Consider the following 27553-nt stretch of genomic DNA (forward strand, 5'->3'; position numbering starts at 1 on the left):
CAAAGGTATGAACTCTTTCCGTGTAAAAAGGCTGGTCCACCGGATAATTTGATATCAAACTGATGTTGTGAATTGGACTGCGTCCGGTGTTTGAAAAGCAATTGTTCTCAGTAACTAAAATCAGAAATATATCTAAAGTTAATTATCGACCAGTTGTTACCGGATTGGTAAAACTGGAATAGTATATAACTATGATGTAGGTCAGATGTCAATGAAAAGATTACTGTGGTACCATGAAGACGAAACCTACAACTGAGCAAACCAGGCTACTATATGTTTAAAAAAGGAAGCGCAAAATAAAACCAAAAAACAACAAACTTCAAAGTATTATCAGCACTTAGACGTCGGTCCAAGAGTTAATATTAACAAAAACAGAAGCCCTGACTCATTTCTGCACTGCAGAAAATAAAGTGAGCAGTAAGTTCATTCTTTAAGGTCGTTTCTCAGATAATGCATTTAAAGATAAATACTGCTAAATAGACATACGTGACATTGCAAATGTTTTGCATCATCGCGCACCTGGCCCTAAGTAATATAAGGCAGATAGGTTTCTAGAAAAAAAAAAAAAAGATTTTATCTTTATCTGTGTTCTGCTTTCTACAGGTGACAGTAACAACAAATATGTCTACTGGAGCTAACTGCTCAGTCACTGCTATTTATACCTGTCAGAGCTAGTTTCATTTGATCTCATTTATTTAATTCTTCATTATTCATGTAGGACCTCTGGCACTTCTTGGCAGTTGCGACTGTCCTTTGGAAATACGTGTTGTTGAGACTTCTGGCTGTATGGTGGTCTCTGTGGGGTGATGGAGGTCATTTCATGAAGCTAGAGAGGGGTTACATGGTGCAGTGGGACAGGGGTAACAGGCTCTGCATTGTGATCTCAGTCTCACAGTCAGATCCAACAGACAAGTCGGAATGTGTGCAGCCATAGCCTGGAAGCCTTCTCTCCGCAGGACATGCAGCATGTCACTTTCTCCCACACTGTGCAGTTTGTCCTTTAGAAACAAATATGATGAATGAACTAACAAATAAAGCTACTTTTCTACCATGATTTTTGCTTCACATACATAATATTATGATATTATTCCTTTTAAGCCATATCAAATAATAATAGTATAATAAGTAATATATAATAAATGTAATAATAAGAAGTACAATAATAATAATAATAATAATAATAATAATAATAATAATAATAATAATAATAAGCAATTATTTCACTTTTTTTAATAACATTGGGACTGTATTTTAAAACTACTGTTTTTAAAACTACTGGGTATAAGAGGTGTAATGCCAGAGTGCTTGTGGTTTAGTTAGTGGAAGAAGATAATGAGTGGAATTATGAACTGTCCTCTGTGGACTCTTGTCAATTTAGGGATCTTTTGTTATACTAAACAGGTTTGTCTAATAACTATAATTTGGAATCTTGTTAAATCTGTGTAATGTTTATTGTTATTAAAGACACTGAATAGACCTTCTGTATAATTAGGGGACTCAATCAGCATTTTGTGGTCCTTAATGGTGGATATTGGTGGATAATGGTGGATACTGAAGTGAATATCCGCACTGAAATTGTGGATTGTGGACTATGTCTGTGTTTCGCATTCATCACCCAATCATGTCATATATCAGTAAGCACCGTGTGCAGGCACTACGTATACCTATCATGCACATGTTGTGAAGGGCCAGCAGGGTAGACTTCAATTTCTTACTTATGCAATCTAGCAGGTTCTCCCTTTTTTAATTGTTTGAGAAATGTGTGCATGTGTGTGTGTGTGTGTGGGGGGGGGGAATGGGACTTGAAGGGCCCAAAGCAAAGACTTCCACTTTCTTCCATTATCAGTGTTTGGTCTGCCTTGGCCATCATGTTAAGCTTAAGCAAGCTCTCATCACTCGCCTCCTCCATGCAAAGGGCACAGGCTGTCAGCAAGATCGCCTCTGCTGATAGCCATCAGTACCACTGAGCACAGCCCACTGGGAGGTCACTCAGAAAGGAGACCTGATGCTTTGATGTACTATTGCGCCTGTGCAAGGTAAACCCCTTAAAAGAATGCTGTCTTCCTTCAGCCTTTTGGATTCTGAAAGAATAAGCAGATTTAATGCTACATTAAGTTATGTATGTTCAGTTTGGAAGGCAGAATAAGGTTGATAAGGTCAGACTTTGCACTGCTGTATATTTTATCATTCATGCAAAATGCCAAAATATTTTGGTATTCACACTGAGATGCCATATGTAAAAAGAAGTCAAATAGTATTGCCACTAACACTGTGCATTAGTGTTTTTACTAAAGCATTTTATTTTTATTACTTCACTCTTCCTGAAAACACACGTGGATGCACACACACACACACACACACACACACACACACACACACACACACACACACACACACACACACACAGACACACACACACACACACGCACACAGGCAAAAACACTTATCAATCAAACCCATTTGGCACTTTTACCAACAGCACTGATCTTCAGAGGACATTCGTACTTGCTTTTATCCTTCAGAGGAGAATAAATCAAACACCCAGTGCTGTGCTGGGCTTACTGAGGGGTAGGGCTGTCTGACTGGGTGGGGCTGTGGATTCCAGGGATTTGCAGGACCATGAGAGTGCACAGTTTACCTGGAGGTAAGGTAGTTCTGTAAAGAGAGGGAGAGGAGTGTTTGTACTGTATGTCTGTTTATCAGACTGCAGTGTGAGCTCACTTAACCTACTTTTTGATAGGATGGCACCCCACAGCTTTCTTAATGGAACAAAGGCATGCCCAGCATTTCCGCTGTCAGACTTGTCCAGGCCAAAACTTGAGGTTGTTGTTGTGATTTGAACGCATGAGGTGAAGGGATCGCAGGACTGATTTAGTCGTGGTTAGTGTTTTGTCTTGAAGAATCAGCATAATATACCTTACATTCAGCACATACAAGAGACATAAAACTTTCATTCAAAATTTAGTGCCATGGTGTGCTTCTGGACATGTTCCTTGCCTTGATCTCTTTCCTGTCTATGTGGGTTGGATTTTGCAGTCATCACTGTCATGAACATGTTGTCTTTTGTCATGAAGGATCACAGTGTTTATGATCTTGTATGTCTGTATTGTGATATCACAGTGGATATCACAGTGCTCTGCCAAAACATGTTTCCTCCAATTGGAGAGCCCATGTCATCCTTTGCTCTCATCTCTGTGGTTACTCGCAGTGGCCCAGTGTAACTGTGGCAGAATACTGCAGCAGGGCCAGACCTGTGATCTCTGTCTACAGCAGGGACAGACCTATCCTTTCCCTCTACAGCAGGGACAGACCTGTTCTCTTTCTCTACAGCAGGGACAAACCTGTCCTTTCCCTCTACAGCAGGGACAGACCTGTTCTCTTTCTCTACAGCAGGGACAAACCTGTCCTTTCCCTCTACAGCAGGGACAAACCTGTCCTTTCCCTCTACAGCAGGGACAGACCTGTCCTCTCCCTCTACAGCAGGGACAAACCTGTCCTTTCCCTCTACAGCAGGGACAGACCTGTTCTCTCTCTCTACAGCAGGGACAGACCTGTCCTCTCCCTCTAAAGCAGGGACAGACCTGTCCTCTCCCTCTACAGCAGGGACAGACCTGTCCTCTCCCGCTACAGCAGGGACAGACCTGTCCTCTCCCTCTAAAGCAGGGACAGACCTATCCTCTCCCTCTACAGCAGGGACAGACCTGTCCTCTCCCTCTACAGCAGGGACAGACCTGTCCTTTCCCTCTACAGCAGGGACAAACCTGTCCTTTCCCTCTACAGCAGGGACAGACCTGTTCTCTCTCTCTACAGCAGGGACAGACCTGTCCTCTCCCTCTAAAGCAGGGACAGACCTGTCCTCTCCCGCTACAGCAGGGACAGACTTGTCCTCTCCCTCTAAAGCAGGGACAGACCTGTCCTTTCCCTCTACAGCAGGGACAAACCTGTCCTTTCCCTCTACAGCAGGGACAGACCTGTTCTCTCTCTCTACAGCAGGGACAGACCTATCCTCTCCCTCTACAGCAGGGACAGACCTGTCCTTTCCCTCTACAGCAGGGACAAACCTGTCCTTTCCCTCTACAGCAGGGACAGACCTGTTCTCTCTCTCTACAGCAGGGACAGACCTGTCCTCTCTCTCTACAGCAGGGACAGACCTGTCCTCTCCATCTATAGCAGGACCGGATCTGTCCTCTCCCTCTACAGCAGGGACAGACCTATTCTCTCCCTCTACAGCAGGGACAGACCTGTCCTCTCCCTCTAAAGCAGGGACAGACCTGTCCTCTCCCTCTAAAGCAGGGACAGACCTGTCCTCTCCCGCTACAGCAGGGACAGACCTGTCCTCTCCTTCTACAGCAGGGACAGACCTGTTCTCTCCCTCTACAGCAGGGACAGACCTGTCCTCTCCCGCTACAGCAGGGACAGACCTGTCCTCTCCTGCTACAGCAGGGACAGACCTGTCCTCTCCCTCTAAAGCAGGGACAGACCTGTCCTCTCCCTCTAAAGCAGGGACAGACCTGTCCTCTCCCGCTACAGCAGGGACAGACCTGTCCTCTCCCGCTACAGCAGGGACAGACCTGTCCTCTCCCTCTAAAGCAGGGACAGACCTATCCTCTCCTGCTACAGCAGGGACAGACCTGTCCTCTCCCTCTAAAGCAGGGACAGACCTGTCCTCTCCCTCTAAAGCAGGGACAGACCTGTCCTCTCCCTCTAAAGCAGGGACAGACCTGTCCTCTCCTGCTACAGCAGGGACAGACCTGTCCTCTCCCTCTAAAGCAGGGACAGACCTGTCCTCTCCCTCTAAAGCAGGGACAGACCTGTCCTCTCCCGCTACAGCAGGGACAGACCTGTCCTCTCCTGCTACAGCAGGGACAGACCTGTCCTCTCCCTCTAAAGCAGGGACAGACCTGTCTTCTCCCTCTAAAGCAGGGACAGACCTGTCCTCTCCCGCTACAGCAGGGACAGACCTGTCCTCTCCCGCTACAGCAGGAACAGACCTGTCCTCTCCTTCCCTAACAGCACCCTTTCTGTCCTCCTTTGAGTTAATTTTGCCTTTCTTGGGCCAGCCGTACACAGGCACAAGGAGTTACTGAGGAGAAACAGCAGCCGTTGTGTGGAGGAACACATGCTGTGTAAAAGTCACCTCCACCCATGCCCCATCTCTCCTTCCCAGCCTCCTCTTTTTCATGTAGTAGTGAGGGCCATGTTTGTCCATAGATGATGAATGCCTCGTGCTTTTGTTAGATCCAATCTTCATACAACAAACCCCGGGCCCTGGCACACATCAAAGGCTACCCGCCAACCTGTTGGCGAACAGTTCAGACGCACAGAACTTGGCTTCTGTACAAAACTGTGGTCCAGGTGGGTTGTTTTCCCCTCTGTCAAGCTGGTTTGGTCTAAGTTAGTGGAGATTGAAGCACATTGGATCACCGGAAGGAGAGACGGGGCAAAGAGACCCACCCATCTCTGCATGTGAAGGACTGTTTTTAAGAATGCAGATGTTGTGTAACACTAAAAACACCTGGGTGTCAGGTCTCTCTCCCAGTGCTGATGCTGAATTTGTGTGCATGGAAAATAATAGTGTTGCACAATTTCAGGCTTAGAGAGAGAAGAAAAGTGGGTTTAATAGTATATGGATTTTGTGACAAGGATGGATTATCACAATGCCTTACTCACCAAAGGTGCTAAGAACTTTATGGAGCTGTTATAAAGCCAAATTAAGTTATCATAATGACTGAACTATTAATTAAAGAATCTGGAATTAATACGAGCGCACTTGCCCTGTGCATGTGTTTATCTTTTTCCTTATAGTGGTTATTGTACCATTGGCACTCACCTCACTTGCTCCACATCTTGTCAGATGTGCATCTTCTGACTCCAAAACCCACCCTGCTGTACGTATATCATCTTTAACAACAGGTCTTTTCTCCTATTCTTACATTTCTCCTTTTTCTTTCTTAAAAAAAACAACAACATTTCAAGTATCAGGCATCACCTGTTGGTGATGTTTGTAGTTCTCTTATGGTTAACCGGGAGTCTTTGATTCTGGAGGATGGCATGAATATAGTTGGTGTGGAACATTGGTTGCTTTGAAAATCATTCACTGTGCAGTAGTGCTGGTTGTCTGTTACTGCTACAAAAAGCACAGTGTGGATAGGCTGTGGGCCAAAACGTAAAGAAAAAAAAATCCATTCTGTTTGGAACAACTGTGGCCTACAGGATTACTTTCTGGAATACTTACAACATGAAATCCAGAGATCTGCCTCAGGACCCATCCATTTCAGCAGCTCAACTATGCACAGTGCCAATGGCATGTAGGACTGAGTAAAAAACATTCTTTTTCTTTGCACACTTGAACTAACCTTAATATCTGTCCCTTACATAAAGCCTCTTCTCTGTGGCTGCTAGTCTGGGATGTTTGCCCTCAATGCCACATACTGTGCATTGGGACAGTCTGACAGCGGGGTGATCCACCCATTGCTCAAATGATCTGATAAGGTGTGTAGCAGAGTGAAAGTTACCCAGCATTCTTGTGTGGTGCTGACCAGCGGCACACAGTGTGGCCCACAGTGTGTCTTCTGTGCAGGGCTGTTGTGGTAATGTCTGTGCCCTGTTTTTGATATGTGGTGGATATTTGGCATGTATGTATGTTGTAATGAAAGATTATTCGGTCAGAAAGAAGGTGAACGTTGATGAGCACAGATAATTTGTGCAAAAGATCCGTGGAGCCAATAGGGCATGGGAAAGTGCACTTGGCTTAATGTAGACAGATGGCATCAATGGCTGTTATTTCATTTAATCAAGGGGAATCTGAGCCAAGATTAAGCTGCATTCCTTTATGTTGAAGCAGCCTTGATTTACAATAGACTGAACACATTTAATGTGTATGGAGATTAAGATTGTTTTGCAACATAAATTAATTTAAGATATCTGTGTGTTTTTTAAGGGGGAATTATATCAATGTGATAGACACAGACAGAAAGTGACTCTCAAAATAAAACAAACAACACAGGAGGCAGCAGCATCTGATTTTCATTGTTTACCATGCCTGGCCCATGGAGAACCCGGAAGTGGGTGTTGATAGCGTGGTACCCATATGTCACGATTAACCTCTCCCAGCTTCTGTGTTCTGTATGTTCCCTGTCTTGTGTATTTTAGTTCCATGTCATAGTTTTGTTTTCTCCGCCCCCCGTTTGATTTTCCACACCTGTCCCTTGTTTAGTTCATGTATTTAAACCCTGCCTTGTGGCCTTGGTGTTGGCTGTTCATTGTTTCTTTCTGTGCGTTTGTGTTTGGTGAATGTTTCTGAAAGCCTGTATATGTATGTATTTAAGTTTGTACTCCGTGCCTTCATGTTTCTTAGCCTTTGTTATAGCCTACTTCCTCTGTTTGCCTTCGTGTGTTTTGTTTGTTTGATCATGTATCCCCGTAATCTCCGTGTTGGCTCTATGACCCTGGACTGCTACAACGACTCTGATTTTGGATTTGCCCCTAATAAATCTCGCTCTTCTCCGCACATGCGTCCACCTCCTTACCGCTCACTGTTACACTGTAGAAGTTTGAACTTTGTCCCACACTATCTGTGGCCATTCGCGTGGTCAGAGAGTGGCCACATAACAGCATGACAGCAACAGGGAAAAGGAGCAAAGTGTTTCAGTGTAATCTGACCGCTCACCACATGGACGTTCAGAAAGAAGAAAACAAGATGCTGTTTGTGTTTGGAGGTTCATATAAATGTCTTACATCTCACCTTTGCTGAGGGTCTTCTTCTTCTGCTCCTGAACATATGTGTCGTGTTACTCCCCAAGAATTTGTTTAAGCACGACTGATAAAAGGAGCTTAAAACTCCAAGCATATCTGTTCTTGCGTGCCATTTTGAAATCACAAACAAGTCCCAGTGTAATAGACATAGGATACTCTCAAACTACGTCATCTGTAAATCCTATAAACACTCAGTGTCTGTCAGGGCACAGGCAGCAATGACTTGCCATCATTTTAGATTATGGAGTGAATTTTAAACTCTTCAGCGAGTGCAGTTTTGTCATGTGAATGGCAGCACCAAGGACCGCGTGCATCAGGTTTCTGCATTCTCAGTCAGTCAGAAGATCTAATTTTCTCAATTGACCAATGACTGTGCTTGACTTGTGTCAATTACAATTACAGGTCAGCGAGCATCATGGTCCTGCCTCATGTTTAAACTAGTGTTAAAATCTGAGTTTTTGTTAAAGTTTTTAATTTCTTGCAATGAGCAAAAGAAAGAAAACCCATATTCTGAATGAATGCCTGTGCTGAGATGCTGGTGTGAAGGGCTGTTTGAGGGAACAATTCCAAGAATAGGATTGTCAGATCAGGGATTTTCTTTCAGGACATTACTGACTCACTGATGCAGAACCCCTTTCACAAAGAGTCTGTCAACACATGATAATGGAGTACAAAAGACATTACTGCAGTCACTTAAAGCTACTTTAATTCTGCAGGCTTCATTCTGAGGAGGAAATGACAGTCGGCATGAGCATAAGGACCACTGTATTTTCCCAGAGTGAGGCTCGCATGCATTCTTTATGTCAGAGAACAAGGGCGGCTCGACTTAAACTCTTCTTTAGGCTTTAGCATGTTGGCTGTAAAATCCTCCGTTTAGCTGCTTCCCTCCAGCTCAGTGCCTTTGTGTACTGATGAATGTGGCCTTTATGCTGGATTTTTGTTGACACTTTTCTGTTGGATTTTTCATGATTGCTTCCTAATACTTGGCCAGGAATTGTGTCATTTGCACTTGGCAACCAGGAACTCCTATGAAGTCTTGCCGTTCTGCCTTTGTTGCATCGCCAAGCACATCATAGAGATGGACAGGGAGCAGTGGTCTCACAGGGTGCATCATATTTTGACTGATATGCAGCTTTGTTGCCGTTTGCTCTCGTCCATCTCTGCTGGTGTTTCTGAGCCAATGGGAAGGCAGCTGGGTAAAAAAGTAATTAGTGGTACAGAAAAGCATGGCCAGGAAGGCCAGCCAGGTCATACTCCAACGTTTTTCATCTTTGGGAGAAACTTGTCTTTTCTCCAGGGTGGTAATAAATCCCCTCTTTGACATGCTGCATTTACTCTGAATACACACAGGAAGAAAGCCCCCCGATCTTTGCTTTTCCCCCCTTCCATTTAGCGCCAAATGTTGTAACAAGCCGAGACAGATCGGTTTTGTTGACTTGTTCATGCTGTTTCTGAAAGGATAGGTTTGCACACTTCCACATTCTGTGGAATTTTGGAGGTATTTACAATGGAAAAGCAGGACTCAGAGGACTATGAGAAATACCTGGGCAGGGTAATGGAATTTAGACATCAAGTGCCTGTCCTACAAATTGGCATGTTCTTTTAAGTGTCAGTGGGTTGTAAGTGTCCAGTGTGTACTTGAGAATGCCTACAATGGCTGATAATGGTCCATAGTTTTTTTTCATGGAACAGTGTGCATTTAGATTTTTTATAAATATGATTTCGTCATTGAGTTCTGCACAGAAATTTGTATTACTTGCTCCCTGAAGCAGAGAGAATTTCAGTGAGCAGAGAGATACTCTTTCAGTAACATATTCCAGCATCAGGTTGGGGATGTTGGGTTCAGATTGTTCATATAGTATAGCATTTTTCACTGTGATGATGCTGATTCACAATTCGCTGTCATGAGATGATGAAATCATGAGATAAAAGCAGACATGGAATTTGAGAGAAGAAGGGAGTGAGTGGACTTACATAGTTCTTAGTTTTACATGGACAGCGATTCTGTACATTTTATCATGATGCATCCTCTTGGAGTGACATTGGTTGTAGGAAGCAATTCTTATATCATGTCTGATCTGTCAAAGTGGCAAAGCCACTCTAGCGATCCCATGGTAAAACAGGAAAGCTGTCTTGAGCAACACAATGCTCAGCTCTCAGGAGAGATGGCTGATTTTGATACTTTTATTACACACTATGATCCACCCAAGGTACTGAAACCTGTTGGAATGTTTCTGTTTTGCTACAAAAGGACAGTTGTCAGACATATGACAAAGTAATGTAAAGCTGGTTTCCTCAGACCTTTGGAGTGAACTAATATACATACATTTATCAGTGATTAATTGTTAAAAGGAGTGAGACGAGATAAGCACTCTAGTGCAGTTGAACACTCAAAAAAAGCAGTAAGTAAGAGTTATGACCTGTATGCTACAATCCCATTTCAACCCAGAGGAATACCTCACATTCACTGGATAACACAACTTATTTACAGTGTCTCACACTGTGCTTTTAATCTCAGCCCGAACTAGAGAACAAAGCGAAGCACTGTTCTCAGAAGTTAATCTGCTGGTTGCAAAATCCTTGAAAAGATTTCCTTGGAATATGTATGCATACACTGGGGCCTCTGGTTTTTAAAAACAGCTCTTGGTGTTGCTGATTTCCTCATGGCTATTTGTTGTTCACTGCCGATGCTAGTCTTGTGCAAGATGGAGTTCACCCAGAGGCTGCTGAAGCTAGTGTCAGAGTGAACATGGAAGTACTGCGGAGGGGGGCATTCACCAGTCTTTCCAAAATAGGAAATGACAGAGATAGTTATCAGGAGCTTCATTGCTAAGTATTGTATTGATGCATAGTGAGTGCCTTGTGTACAGTGTTGTATTGAATATGCACATAGCAAAAAGCTTTAAATAGAAAATTCACCAAAGCCTTTTAAATACATTTTTCATCTTTAGCCCAGTTATTTGAGACTGTGCGATGGACATGTCTGTTGAATTTATCAGTAATTAATGAACTTCCTTTGCCTTGATTGACCAGAGGAACTGTAAACACAAAACATGAGGGGGTGGGGGGGGGGGGAGGATTTTGAATCTAGCACTCAAAGAAACTCATGACTGTCCTGAGTCACTGACTTTTCCCAATGTTCATTCTCTGGTATTTTCCCGGTGGCCCCATACATCCCTCTGTGTGCAAGCAATGCTGATTCTAAAGCCTGGAAAGCTCTCTCATGTCTTGTGGTAATCTCTGCTGTTTCTCTTACCTGGTGAGTCCCTCAGTAAGGGCCAGACAGACACCTCATCATTCACCTCACTCCACAGACCTCTGTTCCACATACACACATCTGAGCTTTTATAACCAACTTTAGTGACTTTAGCTGACCGCAGTGACATTTGAGTTTTCGCTTTTGTTTCCAAGACCTTTTCAAAGATGAAGTTTTATTCAACCAAATTTGGGTATATTTTAGTTAGTTAAAATTTGCTTTATCAAAGCTGTCACGACACGTCCCCTCCTTCCTGCTCAAGTGTCTCCGTGTGTGTGTGTTCGTTCGTCTGTAGTGCCACGCCCTCTCGTGTCGTCCACCTGATCCTTGTTGTGTGTAATCGTCTTGAGTGTATATATGTCTCGTCTGTTGTCATACATTTGTCAGTGTTTGATGAGAATACAGCCTACGTGCTATGTCATATGTGTTAAATGTTGAAATAAAAAAGGTATGTTTAAACGTGCCTCATCCTCGCATCCTGCTAAAGCCTCCTCATGTTATAAAAGCTAACTGAGTTTAATTACATTTTTCTTGCCCTATGCAAACTAATAATGTAATGATGTTGCTCCATACTGTTTGGTCAAACAAATGTATTTTCTTGTGGATATTGACAAATATGTCACTGCCACTCATATTTATCAGTGTCATAGTTACTGAATGTCAGTTTGGATTTGTTTTTGCCACACAAATATAGTTATGTCCTGAGAAGAAATTAATTTCTCTGGGTGAATAGTGACTTAAAGACATAACTTGTTGGCAGTGCTTGGGCATATCGAGTGCACATAAAACTACCATCTGTTATAATTTAATTTATAAAGGAGATGAAAGCTGTGCATTCATCAGCAATGCAGCTCACACAAAGTCAGGAAATATCAATTGTTCAGCTGAATGCTTTTAATATCTGCATCTGTTGGGCCTGTCCAAAATGCCTTAGAGCAGACCAGGTATAAGAGATTTGCAGCTAGCCTCCTGGAGTGGTACAGCACAACACAGTTCTGGCTCTTGCTTCATTCTTTCCACAGTCTACACTGCTCATGCCATTCACTAATTATATAACACCTTCATAAATTGAACTGTGTATCAGAGCAAGAAAAATCATACTGCATTACACCTTAAATATAATTTGTTTTTGGTCACATTCATATCTCTCTATCAAATGAACTGGTAACGTTGCATTTTAATTCAGAATGAAAATGAACAGTAGTATGTGTCACGTTTTGGCCCCGCCCCCTCCACAAACGTCTTGGTGTGTGTGTGTGTGTGTGTGTGTGTGTTCGTCCGTGTTGTCACGCCCTCGTGCTGTCCACCTGTTGTGCATTATGTGCAATCGTCTTTAGTGTATATATCTCTCCTGTGTCATAGTGTGTTTGTTGGTGTTTGAAGTGTTCACAGCATACGTGCAGTGATTGGTGTGTTGTCTTTGTGTTAAAATAAAGTGTATGTTTGATCGTGCCCCTTTTCCGCACCCTCGTTGCGTCACAGCATGTCTGTGTAATTCTCTGAAAAGTTATTTTACAGCCGTAGTGGTTGTGGACGGAGAGACACATATTGCTTTGTAAAGAGGGATGTGTTTGGGTTTGTTACCGTGTATGTTTGTCCCCCCCTGAGGTCAGCTAGTGCACACCATAAACAGACCTATATGACCTGAAGAAAAAAACAGAAAAACTATCCATATCTTTATGTCATTCCAATATTCTAACCCAGAAAGGCTTCTCCCCTGCTTCTCCTTTTAGGAACATTTGTGTAATTTCTGCTCTGGCCTTCTTTCTTTTGAACAACAAAGAGAGCTTGGCTGTAGCCCTAAATCAGATGTTAGGTATCTCCGAGATGAGACCTCCTTTTTTCTTCAGATATCATATCTACACAATATTGTATTGGCCAAGGGTCTCTGGCCACAATATGGGAGTGTTGTGATCAAGTCATAACTGCAGTAACATGGACATACCATAGGGCAGTGTTGCTTTTAATCATGGAAAAATATATTTACTTTTTTATTAAAGCCACACATTTACAGTGTAAGCACAAAAATATTACACCTTGCATATTTTTACTTTACTGCGGTGCTATCAAGGATCTGAAGCCACAGTCATGTGGCTGTAGTGGTGAAGTGATTCTTCATTGCATCAGTGTTAAGGTTAAAGCAACTACTACAACCCTGTGCAGTCTCTGCATCAGAGTGTGTATGGTAACTCTATGCCAAGGTTGCAAATCCCACCCTAGCATTTCCCTGGTCAAACACGGAGTAGAACTGCCTGAGGAAGACGTCACCCAGGATCCAGTAAGGAAGCCCGTTTCTGTATTCCTCATGGGAATGCTTAATCCCGCTCCGACAGTTACCATTGGAATCTTCTTCCTGTTCAGTTAGAAATCTATGTCTATATATCAGTTTTACCAACATTTTATTGAATAATATGGGTGAGACAAAAGAAGAGGAAATGGTCAGACAGCGATGCTCTCACCTGAAGTACATATGCGGAGGCTGGCAGGTGCAGGTGAGCTCCGTTCATGATGAATGTTAATGGAGGAAGGCTGCTGACTTCACTGCAGTCAAACACATACTGGAAGCATAACACATGCTAATGACCTACAGCAAACCTCTCCATGTTTTGTTTGCATTATACACTTAGCCTTTAATTTAAAAATGTTGTGTAATGGAAGTTTGCATAGGATTGACTAAAGGTTTTCCTTAATATTAATCTAACTCTAAAGTATTTATTAGAATGTAACATGACTTGTAATGGTATGGGAATGATCTCACGTTGCCATGCTGATCCTGTTGGGCTCCCAACATTTGATGAAGACTGTCCACATACTGTGGTGGGCACTCCAGCAGTGAAGTTCCTGTGTCTGTTATAGCGGTACATCCATTCTCACACCAGCCTGTTGACTGGTGATTCACCTCAAAACTAGACAGAAAAAGAAAAATCAACAGTTCATAGTCAGTTCATTAAATAATTTACCTTTTAAAACTGTGTTTAAATAAAGTAATCTTAATAAGGTCATCAAAACAATGCTAATAAAGCTACAAACATGCCGTCAGTACATTCTAGCTTTTAATCATTAGCTACATGAATATTGCTTGGTTGAATTATCCTTTTAAGCAGAAATTTTATAGCTGTACCATGTACATTAAAACCATAGTTTATACTTATTAGAAACTGTTGTTAAATTCACAATTTATGCACTTTGAAATATGCTGTTTACAGACAATTAGTAGTACATAAATGCATTTTGTCAGAGAGTATTTATGCGAGTTACAAATGTCATGGTCAATTAGTTATCTAGGGCATTAGTTTGCTGTGCTGAAATTATTTATAGCAACAGAATTTGTTTTAATCTCATTGGAATGGAAGTAGATTTATTTATTTTTCTGGAGATGTTGCTCACTTACCCTTCAAATACTAGTTGCCAGTGGCTGTTTTGCTGTACAGGAACCCAGTTGATCTGTCCCTGGTAATAGGATGGATCAGTTCCACCAAACATAACCTCACTACCACTCTCTGATTTCCTGTTTAATAATTGCATTAGTTGTTATTAGACAACAACCCTCTTACCATTTTCCTCATGATCATGCTTTTCTATTTTAGAAACAGGAAGATACAGTAATGAAATTGCCTAATTATGTGATGGGAGATTGTTTGAATATTGATTATATTGAATATTATTGTGTGAATATTTAATCTATTTGCATCCTGTACTGCAGATATATTTTATCTTAATACCAGAAACACAGAGATCTGATCGTCTATAGATGTTGTTAGCGGTTTGAAATTTTCTGGTACAGTGTGGCATTTTCTTACCTGCTCAAGTAGAAAGCAAAGACGGGCTCCTCAATAAGGCTTTCCTGGATCATGGTGTCCACAATGGTTCCTTGGTTAGGCATGAAGGCCAAACCCATGAGTCCATCGTGCAGAGCCCCAGCAAAGTGATCACCAGGCTCAGACTGACTTAAACCGATCTTCTGGTTTGTGATAGTCAGCTCACCCATCTGAAAAGAGAGTGTTAAAGCCTGTTGAAGAATTAACTGATATTTTGCTACTCCAATCCAGAGCTACAGGGTTACAACACCATTCGAGTCTCCTCTTATCATCATGAAGGAATTGATAGAGATGTGAAAACTTGAATCAGGATTTTTGGAACACTCTGAATACTGAATTGTGTAGTCTTTCCATCTTTGTGACTCTTGTGACACTTTATCTTTCCATCTTTGGGTACACAATATTAGATAATACATACTGTTATTGTGTCATAACCAATGATGCCAGTCACACTGCCGGTCCCATACTGGATTGAAAATGGTTGTCCGTTGCTGTGGTAAGTGGAGGAGTACTTTGGGTTGAAGAGAGGATGATGAGCTGGAAAACGAAAGGAGTATTGCTGCATGAACAAAGGCACTTGTGGGTTTAACTGACTTCTACAGAATATGAGGAGTATAATATTGCTCCAGCAGGATGCAATTAAAGTATAAGCTATATTGGCAGCCTAATTGCTGTTTATTTATCTCAGGCCATTGTTAACTGTAACTGGAGGTTGTAATCGAATAATGGCTGGGAGACATATGGCTCACATTGGCCCGAAGGGCATTTAACCCTGAGATCTGCCTCTCCTACACCACATAACACACCCTTATTCTCCCACATTTCCTATTATGGCACTGTAATGGAGCTTAAAGCAATATGTAAGTTTCACGTTCTGGATAAGCTTGAGAAGATTCTCTGGGGGTGCACCAGATATTCTAGCATTTTGGTTATAAGTGATTGTTAATTTAAGCAGGAAACAATATTCAGTGTGCTTATGCTACTCATAATAGTCAGTGTGTTTCCTGTGCTTATATTACTCACAGCAGGCATCGCTATTGCAGTAGACAGAGTTGACCCAGAGAGTAGTGGAGCCAGTGTCAAAGTGGACATAGAAGTATTGCGGTGGAGTTCCTATTCCAATCTTTCCAAAGTAAGCCATCTGGAGATAACAGAGATTAGGAGATTTAAACTTTTTGATAAGTATGTAAAGCCCAGCGTACTGGAGAGTACCATTGTTTCTCCATTGTTATTAGGATCCCATACACCTTTGTACCATTGGCATTCTGTTCTCAAAAAAGTGTTTTCTCAAAACTGTCATTCGAATAATTTTCTTCTCTACTATCTTAACTATACTATTCAACAAAGTCAAGAACATGTGATATGTAAGTTCCCTAATGTAGGTCTTTCATTTATATTTGATTTAACATTCCTGTAGCTAGAAGACTTACATCATGTTGATTGACCAAGGTCTCAGACCCTTGCTCTGCGCTGTAGTCCAGTGCTTCCTTCAGGAACCCTCTCTCCTCCATTATGGTCTTCATTTTCACCAGAGGAACTCTGCACAAGATGTTCAGAGTAGCCTGATGAAGCTGATACATCATGAGAAGTATACCTTATAAGTATAGCTTTTCTCTCTGTTTGAGGTTCATTCCCCACAACTTGTGGTGGTGTTTGCTTTTGAGCCTCTGTATCCAAATCTATGTTATTGATGATTCTGCTGTAGGTCTCGCGGTAATCTGTGTTGATAAGATCCTGTTTGTCTTACCTGATGAGGCCCTCAGAGAGAGTAATACAGACCAGGCTGAGAGTCAGACTGAACATCACTCCTCCGCAGTCGTCTGTTTCACATAAACACGCCAGCCACCTGAACCAGAAGTATTTATAACCTGAGTTTATCTGACCTCAGTGACTGACACAGGCATGTTCTGATTTAAGCGTTAAAAAAAACAACAACAGTGTGATAAGACATTTAAGCAAATTTCACACTATTGTGTTGAAAGCTAAGCTACGATAACACATTAATTGCACTTATCTTGGTATATGGATACTGATTATATTCATAATCTATATTATGTAATGGGAAATTGGATGTAAGAGCCAGTTACAAATATATCATTGCCATATGTAGGCACAGTTATCTTAAAGATTACTGTTTTGTTTGGAAACATTGAGTGTCACCTTCAGTTCAGACGTATCTGTGCTCTTGGTATTAAAAAAATACTTATTTACCTGCATTAGCAAAGATTGCAATACAGAGCTGAAGACTTATTTGGACACATATGATTGCCACATTGTATGATTGTGAACAACCTTTAGAGGACTTTCCATCAGGTCACCTTTTTTATTTCAGCATTTTGTTACATAACATCAAAATCTTATGTATCTTCTTCTTTTTGAAAGAGGCTTTAAAGGATATCAGGTATGCTCTTTTTACAACATAAAGCATTTTTTGGCATTTTTTTGATCTGTATTCATAATAAAGCCTAGAAATGTCATTGTAGAGATAGCATATGTTGCTATAGTGTTTTTGTTTTTGTTTTTTTGTCGATATTAGTGCTTTGGTTTGTTAAAAACACTGTTTGTCTTGTCCAGCTCTTTCTCTTCGTGTAATTTCTATTCATTATGACAGGAACAAAACTGTGTTTATACTGGGGGCTTCTTTCATGAGACTTTCATGAGAAGTTTCATGTGCATTCTTTAAGAGCTGATGGCTGAATGTAATAGGATTAATTGTGGGGACTGGCCACCCTTTATGTGTGTGACAGAGAGAGAGAGAGAGATGTAAATGTAATAGTGGAAGCTCAAGTGAAGAGTGACAGGCTGGCAGCTTGTGAAAGTAAATGTTTAAATTCTGTTCTGGGATCAGTGATCACAACACAGTCGCTGACTCATTCTTGCTAAGGTTGCAGACTCTGCCTAACTGCACTGTCAACAGAGCTGTTGCCTCAATCACCTGCTTGACCAGTTCTCTCAGCTCGTATAACATTACATTTTAACCATAAATTGAAGGAAATGCTTAATGAGATGAGTTATTTTGACAGAGCCTGTTAGAGACATGAGTGTTAGTGCTTTTAAATTTGACTGTTGTCTTTTATTTAATCTGGAAATTCATTCTGCAGTGGCATGTCCACATAGCTCTGTCCGACCTTGTGATGAATAGTCAGTAAACTGGGAAAGAAGATTTGGAACCTGGATTTTTTGACAAGTGTCTTTCATACCCCCCATAAAAGGACCTAATGGCTGTTTCTATTTGACAAATGGAAGAGTTGGCTACAAAGGTGTCACTGATTTTGTAATTGGCCTTCATTTTATATTTATTGCTGATGTCACTTTTAGTATAAATGTGGATGTCCAATAACAAATAATGGTTAATTTTGTTAGTCAGACATTTAATCAATATCTGTTTAGGTCTTCAGATCATTATTCCATGGAAATTCTTAATCTTCATAATGAGAAGCACAAAAAGGCAACTTAAACACTGTGTACAGTACACTTGATCCCATTTTACTGGGGTTTCTAGCCAGCAGATGGAAAATCTCCAGTCACAAAACAAAGTCATGACTGCTGTAATGGCCAAACGGCAGACTTATAGCTATAGAGCTGAAGTTTTTTATTTTGTTTTTTTTGCATTTCATCTTACAATGGGTACCACGGTGAGATTTTGTGGTTAGCCACATTTCACTGCATCACCACAGTGGTGCAGTCCCTGCATCAGAGTGTGTATGGTAACTCTATGCCAAGGTTGCAAATCCCACCCTAGCATTTCCCTGGTCAAACACGGAGTAGAACTGCCTGAGGAAGACGTCACCCAGGATCCAGTAAGGAAGCCCGTTTCTGTATTCTTCTCCAGAACTGCTAATCCCACTCAGGCAGTATGGGTTACCACTGGAATCTTCTTCCTGTTCAGTTAGAAATCTATGTCTATATATCAGTTTTACCAACATTTTATTGAATAATATGGGTGAGACAAAAGAAGAGGAAATGGTCAGACAGCGATGCTCTCACCTGAAGTACATATGCGGAGGCTGGCAGGTGCAGGTGAGCTCCGTTCATGATGAATGTTAATGGAGGAAGGCTGCTGACTTCACTGCAGTCAAACACATACTGGAAGCATAACACATGCTAATGACCTACAGCAAACCTCTCTGTCTTTCTCTGCAGCCATTATAAGTTGATATCTTGGCACATTTTTTATGTCAATTATATTGACAAATATTATTTGGCTCTTCTTGAGATTAAAATGCTTGAGATGAAAATAGCAGTGTTTTAAACTGTGCTATTAAGAAAGTGTAATGTGACTTTATAGAAAGGGGCTCACATTGCCATTCTGGTCCTGCTGGGATCCCAGCATTTGATGGAGATTTTCTACATACTGTGGTGGGCACAGTAGAAGAGATGTGCCTGTGTCTGTTATACCTGTGCATCCATTCTCACACCAGCCTGCAGACTCGTGATTCACCTCAAAACTAAAGATCGGAGCAAGACATTATAGATTTTGTTTCTTTAGTAACTTGGGTTAACTAAAATAAACTAAACTAAATTTTTTTAAACCAGTCAAGGATCGGGGAAGCTTATTCGATTCAGTTTAGTATTATACATACTAGTCACAGGGTTTGAATTTTGAATTTTCCTGAATTTTGGCTATTCAAAAATGGATGGTTTAGCCTACAGTATTTACAAATAACAGAGCAGGTTGTTTGTTCTGATATATATTCATATTTTAAAGCTATATTTTAGAGCTGTAGGTTTTTTAAAAAGAAAAAAAAAATTCACTGTTTTAAAAATGTAAAAAATTCTTTTCACTGTTTTAAAAATTCAGCTTCAGAAATCACTTGTATATTTAAAAAAGGATCTGCATATGTTAATTTTTTCTGAATATAGATTTTGTTTCTTATGTAACTTGGGTCACTTACCCTTCAAAGACTAATTGCCAGTGACTATCTTGTTGTACTGGAACCCAGATGATTTGACCCTGGTAGTAAGAAGAATCGGTTCCTCCAAACATAACCTCACTGCCGCTCTCAGAGTCCCTGTTTAGTAATTATATTAGATGTATTAGTTGAATAGCAGTATTTCCTCATGGTTGATTACAATAATGTTTCCTCTTATGTCAAAAGAAGACCCCCAGCTAGTCCACTCTTTGGTTTGGTTTTGGTTTCCTACTTTACTTGTGTGTCAGCAGTAGGAATTGAACAAAAATGTGGGCTAACTCTCAATGACTATTTTGATTGATTATCACGGATATGTTCATAGTTGTTATTGTTATGAGGTATTCTTACATAGTATGGAATTTTCTTCACCTGCTCAGGTAGAAGGCAAAGACAGGCTCCTCAATAAGGCCTTCCTGGATCATGGTGTCCACAATGGTTCCTTGGTCAGGCTTGAAGGCCAAACCCATTATTCCATCATGTAAGGGCCTTGCAAAGTGATCACCAGGTTCAGACTGACTTAAACCGATCTTCTGGTTTGTGACAGTCAGCTCGTCCATCTGTGAAAGAGAGTGTTAAAACCCATTGAATAATTAACTGATATTTGGATCTCTAATCCCATCATACATGGTCACATTGTATACTTAAACAATTCCTTTCCTCATCTTATAAAAGTATTCATAATCTGTGGAAGAGGTAAATCAGGATTGTTGAAGCACAGTTAAGACTAAACTGTGATTGCCTGTGGCGCAAGATTTGAATCTTGCTCCACTAAAATGTTTTTGTTTCTTGCCATCTATAGGTACAGATTATTAGATCAGACTTACTGTGACTACGTCATAACCAATAACACCAGAAACACTTCCAGTCCCATACTGGATTGAAAATGGTTGTCCATTGCTGTGGTATGTGGAGGACTTACTTGGGTTAAAGAGGGGATGATGAGCTGGAAAATGAAGCATGGAGAGTGAAGAGTATTGGGGGGGGAACAATCTCAGGTTTAGGTTATCCATTCTCTTTAATGCTAATTCATATGATAAGTAATAATAATAATTAATAAACATATTTGTTAGAACAGCTATCCTACTGTAATTATTTTCTGAAAGTTTTCTGCATTGACTATTGAAATGCAAAAAATCTTGAAATGAAAGATTGATTTTTACTTTGGTACTCCAGAGTTCAAAAATTGGTTAAAAATACATAAAACTATTTTTGTAAGCTGTTGTTAAGATACTTATTGTCAGAAAGTTGATTGTTGCTATAAAGTTGTGTTATAAGGTAATGTATTTAAAAGATATTTCACAGAATTCAATGAACAATTACATACTTTTTGTTTCTTGGTTCTTTTCTAATAACAGGAAAATACTGAAAACATTATCCATGGTAATGTCCATGGAATATTGCTTAAAGTAAGCAGGAAACAATAGTCAGTGTGTTTCCTGTGCTTATATTACTCACAGCAGGCATCGCTATTGCAGTAGACAGAGTTGACCCAGAGAGTAGTGGAGCCAGTGTCAAAGTGGACATAGAAGTATTGCGGTGGAGTTCCTATTGCGATCTTTCCAAAGTAAGCCATCTGGAGATAACAGAGATTAGGAGATTAAACTTTATGATAAGTATGTAAAGCCCAGCATACTGGAAAGTACCCTTGTTTCTCCATTGTTATTAACACAGATATACGAATTTAAACTCATTGGAAGATATGAAAGGCACTGAATACTGAAGAATGACTATGTTTGTCTATTGTAATAAGGATGTTGGACACATGGCATTGACTCTACGGCAATTTTTCTAAATTCCCATTAGAGATTTTTTTTAAACTCTACTATCTCCCCAGGGCTACTTAACAAAGTAAGTAACATTGCAATGCAAGTTCTCTGCAAAAGTTCTATGAGCTACAGTTCTATAGCTGTCAGACTTACATCATCTTGGTTGATTAGATTCTCGGCAGAACCTAGTTCTGAACTGTATGGTGAGTCCTCTAGTACTTCCTTCAGGAACCCTCTCTCCTCCATTATGGTCTTCATTTTCACCAGAGGAACTCTGCACAAGATGTTCAGAGTAGCCTGATGAAGCCAATGCATCCTTTTATGTATTCAGTAATGCCTTATCTCTTCTTGGGGTTTGTTCTCCAATCATTGTGGTCTCTGTGCCATTTTACCCTTTTCATCTCAGTCTGTGTGGGCTGATTCTGGTGCCTCTATTGAGCAGAGATTACCACGAGTTTCTCTTACCTGATTAATCCTTCAGTTAGAGCCAGATGGAGCAGGCCGAGTATCAAACACTCCTTCATGCCTCCGGAGAAATCTATTCCACATACACACACCAGCCACCTGAACCACAACATATTTATAACCTGCGCTTATCTGCCTGCAGCGTCCTGAAAGGGTGCTATCTGATTTAAACAAAAAAATGAGTGTGATAAGACATTCATGAAATACATTTGAGTATGCTGTGGCAGATCTTATGTTAGCTTTATCAGAACTAACAGAGATTAACCCCTTACATTCCAGCGAAGCACTGGTGGATTCAGGTGGATTATACCACATGATTATAACTACATACTTCTATGATACTGATTAATAATGTGATTAATCCGATATATATATATATATCTCAGATTATTTACTAACTCATAACTCAGAAAATGTATCCTTGTTTATGTTAACTGATAAGTGAACGAGGGACTTTACATTTGTGCTGCTTTTCTTCCTTTCAGACTGATTTGTCAGATTTTTTTTCATATTCAGACTGTTTACATAATCATGTTCATTATTAGAATGTAAGTCTTACATTAAGTAAGCTTATGTTACGTAGGCAGCTACATATAGTGTTTTATGTACAGCTTTGTTATGTGTCTTAATTTAATTCACCCCATGTGTGACTTGTTCAGCTCTCTTATAATAATAAACAAAACTGTCCATAGATAAATCTGAGATGTTTGATGTATACAGCCCCAGAGCTGAAGGCTGATGTAGTTTGGGGGCTTACTAACTAGTCTCCGTGTGTGTGTATGTGTGTGAGAGAGAGACAGAGACAGGGTTTTATTATAAAATGAGATGGTTAAATGCTGTTCTAGAATCAGGATGTAATCACATCAGGTTAAAGTTACTGATTCCGTACTGCTGCATAAACTCTGCCTGACCGCACGGTCAACAGCATTATCGCCTCAAGCAATTGCGCGACCTCTTAGCTAAAATAACATTGCCTGGATTGGGAGGATTATTTTTAAATGTATTCTGGTGCCGATTAGCTATTAAAAATGTTTCTGCAACCCAATACAAAAGATTACTATATACTAGTAACAAAATCTGATTACTTTTCATTAATTTCGGATTACATCAAACCATTACAAAGAGTTTCAGTCCCTTACAGTGTATGTATGTAGTCAGGTATGGCTACTGTGATGGTTAGCGGTAAGGAGGCGGACGCATGTGCGGAGAAGAGCGAGACTTATTAGGGGCAAATCCAGAGTTGTAGTTGTCGGAGTAGTCGAGGGTCATAGAGCCAATACGGAGAGTACAAGGATACATGATAAACAAAAAAGGGCTAGGATAACGAAGGCTAGGAAACACAAACCAAAAGCACACGAAGGCAAACAGGGAGACGCTAGGAAGAACTCAAAGAAACATATATACAGTCAGGCAGATGCAGGCTTACAGGTTGTCAGACATACATTCAATGAACAGCTGAGACACAGGTAATCAGACGGTTTAAATGTATGAACTAATTAACACAAAAGCAGACACAGGTGAAAGTAATAACAAGCGTGAAAAAAAAAAAAAAACAGACGAGGGGTCGGACAAAACGAAACCAAGGAACGGAACAACTAGGCAGCAAAGAAAAACAGACACGACAGGGAAACTGAAAACAGGCACGCCAGTAGGGTGGCCATTCGTGAAAGCTACCAACAAACTCCCATAAGATATTGTATTTTCTCTGTGCAGACTCATGAACAACTCAACAGATATAGAAAAACTATCCCTTCCCAGCAGTCCAGCATTGGAGAGAAGACCATTCCCTGCAGAATTCCCAGTCCCTACAATATTAATCCATATGATTTCCTATTTCCTATGAGAGTACTGTCAACTTGGCTCAGCCAGTGTTGATTATATGATGCTTTATATAATACATAACCTGTGGTTGGAGTATAACTCGTTCGCTATTTATTTTTTTCCTTAGACGTCCAGTTCAAGTACTATTGCGTAGTAATGTAGTCACACCCCTTATAACTAGAGCATATCTGTCATTTATCATCAGTTAAACAAAAAAAGAAAATTAATTTGATAGAGATAACCTTTAATTAACAATTGATTTAATTAATTTAATGTTATATAAAGCAAATACCATATCCACAAATGTCTTGTGTTAACATGGCGTGGTACAAATCCAGTTTACGACTAATCCCGTGTGCATGATCAACAGAGATGTTAGCACTCAAATGGAAAGCAAGGAAATGCAGAAATAAAAGAAAGCTCAAAAATGTCTGACTCCAGTCACATATTGCAAGCGAATGAATTAAGACCCACCCAGGGCAGGAACAAAACACATGATACACATGCAGGCTACATTCATTGTTCATGCTGAACAGTGGTGAGAACTGTTCACTCAAATAAAGCCATTTAAAAAAGGGCAAATATAGTAACCATCGTATTTTTACAAATGTACCAGTAATCGAATTACTGCCTTTCCTGCAACTGTAAGAGAATATAGTTCCCCCTTTTTTGTTACATGCATTCCTTTACTAACCCAACTCTGTAAATTGTTGTTATTGACAGAACCTTTCTGATGCATCCACAAAAGCAGAACTTTTTTTCTCAGACATGGGTGTCAGGGACAGTCACTTTTGTGTGTCATTTGGTCTAAGGCCTCATGAATATTTAGGCTGCAGTGGTGTGTCCACACAGCTCAAACAGCTTGAGTGATGAATACCAATGAGTGGACTGTGGGAAAGCAACCTCAGGGACCACTCTATCTGTTGTTGTTTTTCACTTCTCTGCTGGTGCTGAGAAAATCTTTTGCTGGTTTGCAGAACAGATCTGACTATCATGACAGGTGACAGGGACAGGTGACAGGATTATCTTGGGGTCCATCACACTGAAACAACTAGGCCCTGTAAGCACCTAATGCCACTATACGTGGCACTGATGACAACTGACGGTTTTACAAATAAGGCGACATAATTTATGCCAAAAATATGTTAGTTGTAGCCTACTCTGAAAGATTTCTTTAAACTATGTATACACAATATAATATCATGCACCCATAATATTTGTAGATTTGTATAAACATATAAAAGCCAGAAGGCCAAAGCTCTCTGACCACAAGATGGAGATATTGTTGTAATAAAGACAATTAAGGCTGCCAGAACAGTAGATGAGACACTACATTGGCATGAGACATTACATGTTATGCTACGGTGCTGATAAATTATGTTCCCATGGGGTGAGGGGTGGGGGATGCTTTAAGCGCTGCAGTTCTGCATTTTAATTTGCACTTAATTTTGCACTGTTATTAATCTAATTAATGTTTTAAATAGATAGTTTTTTAAATTCATAGACACACAAGGACAGTCTCTTTCACGCAGGACTGCTGCTGTTTCAGAATATCCTACAAAAACAGGATTAGTCCTTTAATGTTTTGGCAATGACTTCAGAAATCCCATTATACTCACCTCGTAGTAAAGACTGGAAAGCACATATTTATGGTGACTATGTTTCTCCAGAAAAGTTAGATTAATATTACTCTTAATCGACTGTTTATTATTGACATGTCGGACATTTTTTGGTTACTAATGAATACTATACTAATGAATACTTAAAAAAAAAAATGATTATAGCTCATGCTATGTTCTGCTCTCCTGGTTTTCCTTTTTCCATGGGATTATAATTCTATGTGCAGGCTTCTGTAGGAGACAAATAAAAATCTAATGATCTAAAGAGTTCACAGGCTCCAGTCCCTGTACCTTTCTCACCCACCTCAGAGCTAACGAGAGATGGCAGATAGATTCTCACAGGCCTGCTTTGACCCCCCCCCCCCCCCAAGTTTTGGAGCAAAGTCCTTTGGTCTGATTTTGATTAATACAAACCAACATTTAGAAACAGTATAATCCACATTTTATGTCTTTTGATACTTTGGTGAAATACTCATAAACAAGGATTTTATTCAGTAACTTGGCCTGCAATTACCGGAAGAAAAAGGCCTTATAAAAAATATTATTGCTGCAATTATACATCCATTTCATGTATGCCACAGTTTATAGCAAGCCAAGCTTCTAGCGTGAGGTTTGGCTGGCTTCCATAGAAACCAGAGAAGCAATAGAGGTGTGTGTTTGGGCATGTTTGTAGGTCTCCTTCTATTGGTGGTGTTTAGTTTTATACTTACGGAACAGGCAGCAGTGCACCGGACACATTCAATTACTTTTCCAAGAAGCCCAGAAGGAGATGGGTATAAATGTCCCCCGATACACAGTCCTGTGTACACGAGTGTACTCAGAATACACCCATGTTGTCTCCCACTACACCACTGTCCATCTGCAGTCCCTCTCAACAGATTTTGCCTCAGCTTTCATGCAAGCATGCCCTCATGGATGGCTGTAATGGGTTGTGTGCATGCACAACACATGCATCTCTCTGTGCTAGCGGAGTGAGTCTTGCCTGCCTGCCCAGAGTTGTCATTGCAGAGTCTGCCACTCAGGCTGACCTGTTTGAGGAGACAGGGTCTCTTGAGGGGTCCAGAATGGAGGCCTGACATTGTGTTTCCTGTGATAGAGAAAGGGAGGCGGAGCAGGCCATAGGTTCCTAAAGTTAGCACGTAAGACTGAGGTGTTTCCTGCAGTGGACAGTGTGTTTCCTGTGCCTGTGTTTGCTCATGTGTGTATTTGTGGTGTGGAGTATAGGAGTGTGTTCTGGGTTCTAACACGGTTTGTCAGAAATCCAGCTCCCCCCTCCCTCCAATGGCTTTGCAGGGGAACAGTGTGTTCTGAGAGTGTTGCTATTTCTGTGACTGCCATTCTCTGACATATGAACATTAAACTGTAAGCCCTGTGCTCATCACCACAAAATCATAACGTGTGTGAAAAGTGAATGATTTCAGTAAACATTCCAGCACGAGTGAGATACATTCATCATTGTTGCTTAATGCCGATGCTGGCATGGTGGCTGGCTATGTGTTGTAGCCAGTGTCTATGCGTGCATGCTAATCTAAGGCAGTGAAGTTGTGAGTCAGGAGCCCTGTTGGGATTAGAGTAAGGGGCTTGGAGGGGGCTGTGGTTAAGAGGAGAGAGTTGGTGGTCAAAGGCCCCAGCTGTTGCTCTGGGGGGCTGTAAATTTCCCTCCGTGTAATGGAGGACATGCTCCAGGGGCATTCTGTGTCTCCTACCGCCATGTTGTCATTTAATACAGAAAGGTGAATAAGGTGCTTTCCATCATGTCCCGTATCTCTCTCTCTTCCTCTCCAGGACTCTGCCAGATCTCAGGTTCCTTCTCATAATGTGTCCTGCATTTAGCACCGGGGACGAGCACGCTGGAATCTAGGGTGGGAAGTGTTCAAGCTCACCTTTCTGGTGCTTGGTTAAGCAGATCAGTCTACTCTGGCCTTTAAGCATCGATTAGTTTTGACCCTGACTCTTTCATTTCAGCTCCAGTTTTTGGCAGAGTGCTAGTATGCAGAGAACATGCAGGCCAGCCCTTTGGCCTGCGGATGCGAAAACATGTGGCTGTACATGAATGACCACCTTTTATCCGTCCTGTAGCCAAGGGATGCAGAGAGTGAAGTAGCAGATCTATAAAATGACCTAGAAAGGGATACTCATT

The 27553-nt window shown here is 40.9% G+C and overlaps 1 protein-coding gene across 4 annotated transcripts; it reads right to left on the bottom strand.

The window, feature by feature from the left end:
• Nucleotides 1–13052: 13052 nt before the first annotated feature.
• On the bottom strand, nt 13053–26429 carry LOC113577957 (gastricsin-like). 4 transcript variants are annotated; one of them, XM_035534758.1, is made up of 10 exons: nt 18567–18623; nt 16577–16675; nt 16260–16368; nt 15853–15970; nt 15248–15366; nt 14812–14999; nt 14403–14519; nt 13770–13917; nt 13471–13569; nt 13053–13364 (listed from the first exon to the last, which is right to left on the bottom strand). In XM_035534758.1, exons 1-10 carry the CDS (start codon nt 18572–18574, stop codon nt 13203–13205), a joined length of 1167 nt encoding a protein of 388 aa, XP_035390651.1. In that variant the 5' UTR covers nt 18575–18623; the 3' UTR covers nt 13053–13202. The 4 variants fall into 4 exon arrangements, with proteins under 4 accessions (XP_035390651.1, XP_035390645.1, XP_035390655.1 ...); XM_035534752.1 differs by lacking the exons at nt 13053–13364; nt 13471–13569; nt 13770–13917; ... (3 more) ...; nt 15853–15970; nt 16260–16368 and adding exons at nt 18817–18915; nt 19130–19277; nt 19725–19841; ... (3 more) ...; nt 21662–21782; nt 21974–23150 and having other exon boundaries at nt 16583–16675; nt 18567–18710; XM_035534762.1 differs by lacking the exons at nt 13053–13364; nt 13471–13569; nt 13770–13917; ... (4 more) ...; nt 16260–16368; nt 16577–16675 and adding exons at nt 18817–18915; nt 19130–19277; nt 19725–19841; ... (3 more) ...; nt 21662–21782; nt 26124–26429 and having other exon boundaries at nt 18300–18710.
• Between the last annotated feature and the right edge of the window lie 1124 nt (nt 26430–27553).

This window comes from Electrophorus electricus, chromosome 2 (genome assembly GCF_013358815.1).
Source record: "Electrophorus electricus isolate fEleEle1 chromosome 2, fEleEle1.pri, whole genome shotgun sequence".
Classification (NCBI taxonomy): Eukaryota; Metazoa; Chordata; class Actinopteri; order Gymnotiformes; family Gymnotidae; genus Electrophorus; species Electrophorus electricus.